The 12881-nt window shown below is 48.4% G+C and overlaps 1 protein-coding gene across 1 annotated transcript; it reads right to left on the bottom strand.

Moving 5' to 3' along the window:
* Positions 1–603: 603 nt before the first annotated feature.
* LOC310748738 (transmembrane protein 100-like) lies at positions 604–4273 on the bottom strand. Its single transcript, XM_083584591.1, has one exon. It carries the CDS (start codon positions 4045–4047, stop codon positions 3673–3675), a length of 375 nt encoding a protein of 124 aa, XP_083440717.1. The 5' UTR covers positions 4048–4273; the 3' UTR covers positions 604–3672.
* Between the last annotated feature and the right edge of the window lie 8608 nt (positions 4274–12881).

The following is a 12881-nucleotide window of genomic DNA, read 5'->3' on the forward strand; positions in this document are numbered from 1 at the left end:
AACAAAGGATCTTCCTGGGTGAGCAAAGGTCTATTTTCTTCTCTCTTAAACCCCCCCCAACCCCTCAATGGAAACAGAGAGTAACAAAAAGCAAAGAAAGCAGCTCTGAGTTCTTGAGTTACAGAACAAAGCATTAGAAACTGACAAAAGATCTTTCCTGGAGAAGGAAGAGGAGTTGTAAATTCTGGCTTTGTTACAGGCATGGTTTTCATTTAAAGTTATGGAAATGCTTGAGAGGTCTGTCTCTCTGAAACACATGGATCACATATATTAAAAGTGAGAGCTATGCTGCAGAGGAAGCTACCTTAAATGAAGTCAGGCGATTTGTTCATTTAGCATAGTATTCTCTAGTCTGGGTAGCAAGAGCTGCCCAGGTGGTGCCTTTCCTTTCCCCTGCTCCCTGGGGTACTTCTGGGGCAGGGTGGTCCAACACGTTCCCACCCCTTCCCACATATTGGACTTGTTCTCTCTCTCTCTCTCTCTTTGCAATAAGGAAAGTGTCGGGGAAACACTCCAGAAACCACTAAATAAATTCCCAACACCATCAAACCTTCCCACTTCCTTTGTGCAAGCAAATCAGGATGTATGCTCAGCAGACTAGTCCGGAAATAACTCTGATTTTTATTTTGAATGAACTTGGGACTTCCTCTATGCACAGCATGTGCTCTACCATATTCCAGGGAAGCAACAGTTATCCCTCACTTCTTTCACTGAGTAGGATATGGCATAATCTTCCAGCGCTTCCTACGTCAAAATGCTTCCACCTGCACCGGTCCACTTGCCATGGCTAGAATGAGCCTCCATGTGGCTCAGCACCATACGTATGGTCAGCACATCTGGTTTCCTACACAAAAAGGTGCCTGCCTCTTCTTGGGTATGAGAACTTATCTTTGAGTGGGGTGGTAGTAGGCAACTAGACCCTTTGAGTAGATTCAGCCCAACCAACCCTGAGGCAATTTTATTTGGCCCTGGAAGCCCCACCAAGATCTAATCGAGGGGCGGGGAAAGGTTGCTCACGGTTACATTCGTGGAGAAAAGAAGAATGTTTGCAAGCTGTAAGAAACAAAAGCTATGCCAATACTGTACACAGAAATTACATACACAAGGACAAAAATGGGATGTATGTGATGTGCAAGATGCAGAATGTGTGGTGCAATGGCAGCTGGTGTCAGATTTATTCTAGGGAGATCCAAGTTCAAATTTCTGGCAACGGACTGGATGGCTTTGGGCCAGACACCATCTCTCAACCTAGCCTACCTTAGGATAAAAGACAGAAATTATGCATGCTGTCATTTGAGAAAGGCAGAATAAAAAGGTAACAATGATACCTTTATTATGAAGCATGTCTACAGAGGAAGTTGCATTAAACCGAGTCAGGGCATTGGGCCATTTAGCTCAATATTGCCTACACTGACTGGCAGAGGCTCTCCAGGGTTTCAGGCAGGCAGTCTTTCCCAGCCCTACCTGGAGATACCCAGGTGCGAAACTGGGACCTTTTGCACGCAAAGCAAATGCCCTGCTGCTGAGTTACCTATCAGCCATTCAGATGTTTGCAACAAACTTCCTTATGCCCTTCCCCAGAGGAAAGTCTGGAGGACTGAGCAACCCCCCCCCCCAAGTGAATAGATATGGGTCATCCCTGTTTTAGAACTCCAACAAGGAGTACAGGAGATTAACATCTGGATATGGCCCCAAAGCGCTGCTGCCTCTGGTCTGTCTCCCTTCCTGCTCAGTCAAGTTTGCACTTCCACATATGTTACACTTGGGCCAGACATAACAGCAGCACCCCCCCCGGGGGGGGGAGGTTAATCCAACAGCATACTGTGAAGGAGTTAGCCAGGAAACGTGATGTATGTGTGCACACCCTTCGTTCCCAGCCTCGTCCACCCCCACGCCAGTCCTGGCCGCTGCCTTTTTCCGGCTCCTAGGCTTACAGAGAGTCTGGTTTCACTTCTTTCCAGCTGCATGTGTGGATGTGGATGAGCTCCAGGTGCTGAGGAGCCAAGAGAGCAGCTGTTCCCTACCCACCCAGCCACCCACCCCCTGCTCTTCCAGCCATAGCTATCAGCCAGCCTTGGTATTACTATAGCTTAGCTGAGAATGAACAGCAAGGAGGAGAAAGGAGACCTCCTTTGAATTGCTGGTACACAGCTGTGGTTTTCAGGCCACCCTGCTGGGGGGAGAAAACAAGCCAAAGAAGTCAGGTTAAGGGGGAAAGCTTAGAGAAGTCAGGAATACACACATTCCTTGTTCTGATCCTATTACTTCCCAAGGAGAAACACTGAAAGATCGAACCAGGACATTGAGATTTGTCCCCCCACCCTTTAATGTAGGCATCTAATGCATGATATATTTACTCTCTCTCTCTCATGCCTCTTACAAGCTCAGCTGCTATCCTGTCCTAACTGGGGCCCTGTCAACGACCTGCCCTTTGCATCCTCTGAAACCACAACTCTGATGCAGCAACTGTCAAGCTACGGGTTACATTAATTCCATCAAGAATACCTGATACATTGCTTTGGAAAACTAGTGGAATAACTGTCTGTGGTGGACAACCTCACAGCGCACTCCTGCGTCAGTATATTGCCAATGTGCAACCAACCAGAGGCACAATGCGGACTGCATGGGTTGGTGGCACATGACTGAATTTATAGTCAGGTGGGCAAAGCTCCACCAGCACTAGAAACTTCCTTAGTTTGCAGCACTTTGCGCTGAAGGGCAGATTAAGCCAGCCTCTTCTTTCACAAACTGTTCACAATGAACAGTTGCCCCGCCATCCCCACAGGAAAGCTGTACCGCTTTATAAGCTTCAGCTGCAGTTTCAACTGTCCCATGTCTCGTGAGATCTTGAAACTTGTCTTGGGCTCTTCTGCTTCCACTGTGCACCTTCTTCATCAAACGGTATTTCTTCACTTTTACTTGCAAGAAGTGATGGTATCTGTTTATTCCAAAAACATCCTGACAGTAACCTTTGACCTGGGCTTTCCACCCTGGAAAAGGAGTATCATTCTAGAGCTACCACCAACTGGAACCTCCAGGCTCCATCATCCTTCTCAGCCAGCAGAATCGCACTGTTTTTGTCCTGCAGAAACTAGTGAACTTTTGGCTCCGCTCATGTTTCACTAGGCAATGCTGCTCCACGATCCTCATTAAAAAAAAATAGGTATCTCTTTCTGTGATCAGTCAACAATATGCATAGCTGTGTTGGGAGACGAGCAGAAAGCATCCTTGTGGGAGGAAACGCCTTCCCTGCTCTCATTCTGCTGGTGTTTTTTTTTAAAATGAGTTTTTCCCGGGGCTCTTTGTAAACAAACAGTTCTGTGTGGCAAAGAAGCTTGCAAACCCAAGGTCAGGGCGACTTTTGTAGGGGAACAGCCTGACGCACAGCCAGCCAGCCCTGCTACTCGCCTCCGGCTTTTCACCATCCTTCCTGGACTGGGCCAATTCCCTTTCACTGTCCAAAACATCGCTCAACACATTCAGTAAAAACAGGACAAAAGTTGCCCCCACACTGCCAGGTTCCACTGTCCTTTTTCTCTCTTCCCAAAACATTGGAAGGCGCTGCCAAAGCCCCCTTCCTGGCTCCCCTCATTCTGCCATGGAGTACAAGAAAAAGGTGGGGTTCTTGCCAGCCATGGGTCTACCTGCCGGGGTTTGGGTCTGGTGCCTGCATCACAAAGCCCCCTGTTCGACAGAAGCAGGCTCCTCTTGCTGTTTCTTGCGCTGCCGCTGCCTCTTGGCCCGCCAGCAGACCAAGGCGCCCACCAGCAGGCCCACCCCGAAGATCAGGGTGGCCACCGAGACCACCTTGGCAATGTCCATCTGCCGCCCATTGATGGTGAAGGTGATGCACGTGGCAGCAATGCCAATGACCAGGGAGACGATGCCAAAGGGGAAGACGCAGCGGTACCAGGATTTTTCCGTGCCCCCCGTGGCCAGCGCCAGCTTGTTGAGTGTGGCCGTGGAGTCGGTGGTGGCAGCCACTGCAGGCAGACCCGGCTTCCCTCCTTGCAAGCAAGTGAGCGAGTTGGACTTGCAGCCCATCATCCTGGCAAGGTGCACAGGGGCAGGTGCCCACGCGAGCCTGGAGAGTTTGCAGTCACAGCATGGGCTGCTGCCTCCTGCTCCCAGCACAGCTTTCTCTGCAAGGGAGAAGTGAGAAAAGCAAAGTCCTGTGTTCTTCCTCGTCTTCCTCTGTCTCTCTCCTTGGGCTCTGACTGCTGTTGCCGCTGTTTGCTTTCTGCTCTGAGCTGTGGCTTGGAGGACTCTTTTGCCGCAACATCAAGAGGCGATTGGCAGATGGGAGCAGTGATATCATACCTGTGGGCGGGAACTCTGAGCCTGTTAACTGTTTCGGAGGAACTGCGGGCAAACGCTGGGTTTGAGAGAGTCCCAGGGAAGAGGCTGATGCTAACTGGCTTCTAGGATTTTATTCCAGTCTGCTCAGATTCCCTCCCCCCACCCCACCCCCGCACTATTTCACCATACACTTGTTTTGTATCTGGGGTTTATTGATTTTTAAGTGTTCTTAACTTACAGTTTTTCAGCTGTATTTCACCTTTGTAAGTTACTTTGGCCTCTTTACTGCTTTATTTCAGAGGTGAGGAAACTTTCTCAGCCCAAGGGCCACATTCTCCTCTAGGCAACCTTCTGAGGGCCACATGCCAGTGGTAGGTGGGGCCAGAGGCACCAGTGGTTGGAGCAAGAAATGTAGTTTTTACCTTTGTACAGTAGGCAAGTTTCTATGCGCACGCGCGCACACACACACCCTTCTCATGTTCTGTCCTCCATCTAGACAAGCAAAGGGCATTGTCAGAGTTCAAGGACACATTTTGACCAGGCAAAAAACACTTTGGCTGGAAAGCAGAGCCAGTGACCTGGAGACATAGGAGCCAAGAGGGCTTTGCCCCCCAATAAAATATCTGAGGTGGTTGCCCTCCCCAGTTGATGGGCATTGTCATTCAAATGGTGTGTATGCACTGCATCATGTGACCAATTAAGCAGGGTGGGGCTTACCTGAGGAACCCTCCCCCCAATATTTTATTCAAGTTGGCACACCTGCCTAGAGAGAGGTGGTGTGACCTGGGGAGAATTCTGAGGGCCAGTTAGAGAGGCCAGGAGGGTCTCAGGGCAGTTCACAGAATAAACCAAATACATAATCATACAACAACAACAACAACCCAATAACCCCCCCAATCCACATTTTAAAAGGGCATAGGATGTCAATCAAATCAACCAAAGGTCTGGTTTAAAAGGAACATTTTTGCCTGGCGCCTCAAGCTGTATAATGAAGGCAGCAGGCAAACTTCCCTGGAAAGAGCATTCCACAGATGGGGAGCCACTGCAGAGAAGGCCCATTCTCATGTTGCCACCCTCTGGACCTCTCGAGGAGGAGGCACATGAATGAGGGCTTCAGAAGATGATCTCAGGGTCCAGGTAGGTTCATATGAAAAGAGGCGGTCCTTGAGGTATTGCGGTCCTGAGCCATTTAAGCCTTTATAGATCAAAACCAGCACTTTGAATTGGGCCCAGAAACTAATTGGTAGCCAGTGCAGTTGGGCCAGGATCGGTGTAATATGTTCAAACCGACTTGCTCCGGTGAGCAACCTGGCTGCTGAATTCTGCACCAGCTGAAGTTTCCGAACCATCTTCCGATGCAGCCCTACATATAACACATTGCAGTAATCTAACCCTGAGGTCACCAGAGCATTGGCAACAGTAGTTAAGCTATACCAGTCCAGGTAGGGGCGTAGCTGGGCCACCAGCCGAAGCTGATGGAAGGCACTCCGGGCCACTGAGGCCACCTGAGCCTCGAGTGACAGCAAAAGATCCAGGAGTACCCCCAAGCTACAAACCTGCTTCTTCAGAGGAAGTGTAACCCCATCAAGAGCTGGCGATCTCCCACCCATCATGGTCTAGGGAACCACCCACTAGCAGTTCCTCAGTCTGATCTGGATTGAGCTTCAGTTTGTTGACTCTCATCCAGTCCATTATTGAGGCAGGACACTGGTCCAGCACTTCCACTGCCTCACCTGCAGATGTAAAGAAGAAATAGAGCTGAGTGTCATCAGCATACGGCTGACAACATACTCCAAACCTCCAGATAACACCCCCAGCAGTTTCATGTAGATGTTAAACAATGTGGGGGATAGGATTGAGCCCTGCGGAACAGAACCCCACATTGAAGGTTCCATGGGGCTGAAAAGCATTCCCCAAGCAACACCCTCTGGGAACAACCATCCAAGTAGGACTGGAACCACTGCAAAGTGGTGCTACCCACCCCTAGTTCAGACAGTCGCTCCAGAAGGATCCCATAGTCAATGGTATCAAAAGCTGCTGAGAGGTAAGAGGACCAGACTTGGTCATTTAGAAAGTTCCAGGTCAGGCTTTGTCACTGAGTTAGTAATGACGGGATTGTGCTTGGGGTATACATGGTGCCTATGGATTTGGAAGCAGCATATAGCTATTATGGTTCATAAAATCATGAAAGCACCATGCAGAGTATGTTTTGAAAAATTAATCCTCCCCCTTTGACCTGCAATCCAAAAGCTTTTAACTGTTAGTCATTTTTTAAATTCTTTGTTCTCCTGCTTTGTAAAACAAACCTGAATAAAGATGATAATCCTCCTACATATACATTTATAAAACAACTCCATTGTTGCTATCGTTGTCGGGTTTTTGGAGTGTATACATTTGGTGTCTTTTGTCAAGCATCACAGCATTACAGGTTATTTTTATAGGGCTTCCTTCCCACTTTTCTGGCAATGCAAAGCACTATTGATCAGTTAAGTAAAAGGGAAAAGTTATAAAAAGGGAAGAGGCTGTGGCTCATTGGTAGACCATCTAATTTACATGCAGATCCCAGAGCTCATGGTCTCGGGTTCAAGGCTGGGAGAGCTCCCAGTCTGAAACTCTGGAGAGCTGCTGCCAGTCAGTCTAGACTAGGGGCCAGCAAACTTTTTCAGCAGAGGGCCGGTCCACTGTCCCTCAGACCTTGTGGGTGGCCGGACTATATTGGGGGGGGGATGAATGAATTCCTATGCCCCACAAATAACCCAGAGATGCATTTTAAATAAAAGCACACATTCTACTCATGTAAAAACACGCTGAATCCCTGACTGCCTGCGGGCTGGATTTAGAAGGCAATTGGGCCGGATTCGGCCCCCGGGCCTTAGTTTGCCTACCCATGGTCTAGACAGTACAGAGCTAAATGGAATAAGGATCTGGCTCAGTGTAAGGCAGCTTCCTTTGTTCCTAAAAATAAACAATCATTATTATCCAAGGGAGATACTTCAGTTGGGGTTTTAAGCGCTCACCTCTTAACATCCCCCCGCCAAGCTCATCTAACAGCCCTTGAGAAACCCAGCCACTGGTTGTTGTGTCCTGTTCTGTTCCATCCTGCACCCCACCCCCTGAATCTACTGGACTCTGCCAGGTTTCATCAGATTGCATGTGGTTTTCCTTTCATGCACAATTCGGCCTTCACCACTAGGGAGCTGTCCATAGTACCAAGACCATGGGGTTTGTGCTACCCTTTTCACCACCTGACTCCTGGCTGGCTGAGATGTTTCCAAAAGGAACATGCAAATACTGCTCATGCACCACATCTGGCTTGGTGAGCTCCTCAGACTTCCCACAGTGGTTTCCTACTTCCCTGATTCTGATTCTCCTACTGATCAGGAACAAGACCCAGCCAGTATGTTACTTCCTTGGGGATGAGTTATACATCCATCTCCTTGGAGAAAATATCACTCCTGTCCTGATTCATAATAGTATGCATTCTCATCTTTCCACCCTTCCCTTATCTTTTATGGGTTCTCCCCTTAGCTACTCTTTTAGAAAACTATGGAAGGAGTCAGTGGGTGAGGCTTGAGGGTTTTATCAGAGCCCCCAAACAGACTTTGTCTCAGAGGTAAGTCCCACTGATTTCTTTCTTTTAAGTGACAAAGGCTTAGACGTTCCCAAGAGCCTGACTGCTTGCCCAAAATGGCATTTCATCATTAATGCTGAGCTCAGATCATGTTGGGGCAGAATTCCATGGCTTTTTAAGGCAGTCGTTCATATCTGGAACATTCCAGCTCAGCACAGAGTCCTTTGACACTTGACACTGCAGCAGTGTAAATGATGCTGCACGGATAGTACTTCTACACTTGCAGCAGCATCATTAAGACTCGGGTGAAAATCATACAGGAAAGCAGTCAGCAACAAGAAATGGAACAGTGCTCCTAGTCAAGGGTGAGTCACATCTTCAGAGCTACATAAGCTATTCAATATTACAGTACCCCTAAATGCCCACTTAACCATCTATTCAGTTTTTTCATTGCAGTTTGTAAAATAAATCAAGTCTTTTTATCATTTGGATTTTCTGGTTGGGGAGCCTACGGGTGGAAGTTCCTTAGATCAGAGATGGGGAACCCCAGGAATTGGGGATACATATGTGGCACTGTGGGTTAAACCACAGCCTAGGACTTGCCAATCAGAAGGTCGGTGGTTCGAATCCCCATGACGGGGTGAGCTCCCGTTGCTCGGTCCCTGCTCCTGCCAACCTAGCAGTTCGAAAGCACGTCAAAGTGCAAGTAGATAAATAGGTACCACTCTGGCGGGAAGGTAAACGGTGTTTCGGTGCGCTGCTCTGGTTTGCCAGAAGCGGCTTAGGCATGCTGGCCACATGACCCGGAAGCTGTATGCCAGCTCCCTCGGCCAATAAAGCGAGATGAGCGCCACAACCCCAGAGTTGTCCGCGACTGGACCTAATGGTCAGAGGTCCCTTTACCTTTTATGCCCCTCCCAAGTCTCCCTATCTGGAAAATAGGTGGGTCAACAAACCTTTATTTACTCTCACATTCTTCTCTAGCCTCTGTGCAGGCAAGCAAGCAAGCAAGCAGCATGGTTAAAGGTGCATTGTAGCCAGGCAGAAACATTCTAGGAGGGTGCAAAGCAGGACAAGTGAGAGGGCTGAGAAGGGGTGTGGCTGGGAAAGAGCCCCAAGGGAGCCTTGGAGGGTCGCATTCAGTCCCCAGTTTGAGGCCCCCATCCCTCCCATGGAGAGCACTGTGGTTGCCTCACCTCAAAAAGGATATTGTAGAGTTGGAAAAGGTCCAGAATAGGAAATGCAAATGATCAATGGCACAACTCCCCTGTGGGGAAAGGTTGCAGATTGGGGCTTTTTATCTTGGGAAACAGGTAAATAGGGAACAGCAGGATAGAAGCATATAGGATTATAGGTGGTATGGAGAAAGTCAGGGCTGTGGAACCTCATGCCCTTGGCCAATCTTGGCTGAATCACACTCATTTTCCCCAAACCACATTCAGCTGCCCATCAACTGATATCACTGGTGATGGATAAGAGAACAGGGCTCAATCCTGCATTGGCAGGATTTAAGATTGAACCGCTGCTGCTGCCACCCACCTGCTTAAAGGAGAAATATAGGAAAGCCCCATTAGAAACAGCCTTCTCTACCCACACCCCTTTAAGGGGAAAGAATCCATAAACCAGCATGTCTTCATACTGGTCCTATAGGCAACTGCAAAGCCCCAGAGAGGATATTGGCAGAATTATTTTGCCCACCTGTCATGTCACAATAACACCATGTGATTGACAGGTGGGTAGCCCTGGATTTTCATTTTCTGAAATATGGCAACCCTAGCAGAAGCTAACCTAACTGTCCAGAGGCAAAAATTGCATTTGTTGCTCCACCTGCTTTTGCCTCTGGCCCCCCACACTAGTGGCCCCCAGAAGACTGCCCAGCCTCTGGCTGGAAAACGTTCCCTATCCCCGGTCTCTAACATGCTGGCTCTAGAGTTCCTGGTGTCTGCCAATTGAGTTGGCAGCTCAGAACTTCCCACTAGAAACACTCCAAATAAGGTTTTGGAGAATTTAGTGTTTCTAGTGGGAAGTTCTGAGCTGCCAACTCTGAGGCCATTGCCTCCTTTTTTGCATGCAGGAGTTTACAGGCCACACAATGGCCACTGTGTTTGCCTGGCCCCATCAGCATGCAGCTCTTCATCCCTCTCCATCCTTTGGAAGCCTCTGTGACACTGCGCTTCAGTCTCAGCTTTTCCTGGCGATAGAAATAACAGGGGGTGGAGTGGGGGCGCTATTGACCTCCCTGCTTTACCATCACTACGACTGTCATCACCTTCTTCCCATTTGTCTTTCTAGAAACAAAGCCCATTTTAGCAAGTGACAGAGGAAAGCATTATAGGGCAGAAGCAGGTCTGCGAAAGCAATCGATGCAGATGACGCCACAAGAGTAACGGGGGGGGGGGGGAGAGGAGGAGGATGGCCCAGGAGGGAGGGGGGGTCTCACAAGCTTAATTGAATCCATTCAAGGACAAGGAAAAGAAAGCAAGAAGCTCCTATTTAATTCTTGTGTAGAATGAGAGAGAGCGAAAGAAATAAAAGCATCCAATGATGTGGGGAGGGTAGGAGAGATGGTGGAAGTTTCCCATGATCCCCTTTGTAAAGAAGTCTAGCTTGGAGACTTATTTTTCTCTGGCCAAGTGTTTCAGAAGACAAAAAAAGGCAATGTACACTCGGAAAATCCAAAATTTCCATTCCAGCTGGTTCATTATACAAACTACTCTCTTAAATAATTGGTGCCTGCGTTTGTTTCCCCCCCTTGTCCTTTTGTGACTGTCCTGAGAGACCAGAGTTTAGAAATAATAATAATAATAATAATAATAATAATAATAATAATAATAATAATAATATGAATTCAAAGACAAGGTAGATAAGACCGTATGATTGTTGGAGGTTTTTAAACAGAGGTTGGATGGCCATCTGTCAATGATTCTTTAGCTGTGATTCCGGCATTCCAGGGGGTTGGACTAGATGGCCCTTAGGTTCCCTTCTAGCTCTACAATTCTATGAGTCTATGATTTGAATGAGGCATACACACAGGTATACATTTGTTCATGTATAGATAAGTGATTTTGCTAGTCAGAGAGAGAGGCAGAAACTCTCTAAAGAAGTTTCACCCATGGATCATTAGAAGACTCACTCATCCTTCTGCAAGCTTCTGAGATTTCACCAGACATACATGACTCTTGCAGTAATGAGAACGAAAAACTTCCCCATTTCATAAATGTATGGAAGCCATGGGAGGAGCCCAGGACTCAGTAGCAGCCGAGCACAATGATTCGTGTGCAGAGTCCCAGGCATCATCTCCAGTTTTCACATCTCCAATTAAAAGGAACCGATAGATGGGAAAGGCGTCTGGCCTGAGGCTCCGGAGAGCCACTGCCAGTCAGAACTCAGAAGAGATAATACTTGGCAAGATGCACCAGACAGCTTCTTCTAATAATTCCCAAAGTGCTGACTAATAGGTTGATCTCTGTAGTACTTAAACTCTCTGGTGAACACCACTACTTCAACAAAGGGCACTAAAGCTCAGTGGTTCTTCTTGCCTTTCCCCTAGCTAAGAATATTCTTAGATTATCACTAGCATAAGGGCAAAGCAAGAGGAACTAGGAGCTCCGATATCCTTCTGTTGAAGCAGCTGTGGCTGTCGCATAATCCCTTTAATTGGATTTGGAGGAGGATGCCTTGGGAAAGCAACACTCTGAGGAAGGAGGAACCTGCCACCCTCTGAATACGGTTGAACTCCAACTCCCTTCGGCCCCAAACGAGCACGGCCAGTGGCCAAAGATGCTGGAAATTATAGCTCCCAACATACAGAGGGCCACAGGTTCTGCTCTAGCTAAATGTGGCCTGCGATTGTCACCCAGAATTTGCTTTATGATGCTGTGCAAACAACACAAACTAGTGATGAACATGAGAGTTGCACACCCTCCGACATTTCTCCAATGAAAATAGGGACACCCTATTCCATACCCTCCAACATTTTGCTGATGAAGACTCCATCTCCTCCAACTTTTCTCTGATGAAAATAGGGACATCCCACCATACCAACTCATCTGGGAGGAAAACCCAGCCTGACCAGCCCCCATGCCTTTAATAGGAACTTAGACTGCAGGAACTAACAGGTATTTTCTTCACAGTCTATGCACTTTGACACAACTTTGTTAATATATTCAGAAATGTTTATCAGAGTGTTTATGTCCTGAACTCCTGGCCTACCTGGCAGCAAGTTAGTATGTCGAATCCCCAGCCCAGGGTCAATCCATGTGTCCAGAGTCCAAAGCACAGTCGTGCAGAGATCCTGAAGCATCCAAGCTGAGATCCATCAACATGGGCAGTTGAACAGACCCAGCGCCTCAGCTCTGTTGCCCTTTTATACTTTGCATGCTGATTGCAGCATCTGGGCTTGATGAGGCATGTGACCCTCACCTGTTCTAAGCCTACTCCATCTGAGGAATCACACACTTTCTCCCAGAGCTAGCGAGCCTCACCTGGCCAGCTAGGGAGCTGGGCTCTGGGGCCTTGCCTATCTCAGCCTCCTGGAGCCAGTGGTGTAGCGTGGGTTGTCAGCACCCGGGGCAAGGCAAGTAATTTGCGCCCCCTAACCCGTGGATTTGCGCCCCCTAACCCGTGGATTTGCGCCCCCTAACCCGTGGATTTGCCCTAACCCCAGATGTTGCGCCCGGTGCGGCCCGCCCCCCCTGCACCCCCCACGCTACGCCACTGCCTGGAGCACAACTCCTGCTGCTTCTTACTCCTCAGAGCCTGTCATGTTTGTGGAGGCCGGGGGCCCTCTGGCTCTGGTGATGGGTCCTGCTGCTCTGGTTCCTGTGTGCTGGCCCCCATTCCCTCATCATCCTCTGTCACCCCATGAGTATTTCCTACACCATCCTCTCCTCCCCCATCCCCAGTTGACCCCAGTGTGTCCCAGCTCCACCCCTCACCAGGATCCAGATGGGCAGGGTATAAATAATAAATAATAAACTATTACTATTACTATTACTATTAGTATTATTAT

This window comes from Podarcis filfolensis (assembly GCF_964270895.1).
Source record: "Podarcis filfolensis genome assembly, chromosome: 14".
Lineage (NCBI taxonomy): Eukaryota > Metazoa > Chordata > Lepidosauria > Squamata > Lacertidae > Podarcis > Podarcis filfolensis.

What these genes read in the sequence shown, in the direction of transcription:
- LOC310748738 (XM_083584591.1), bottom strand. Translation starts at nt 4,047, where the DNA reads ATGATGGGCTGCAAGTCCAACTCGCTCACTTGCTTGCAAGGAGGGAAG.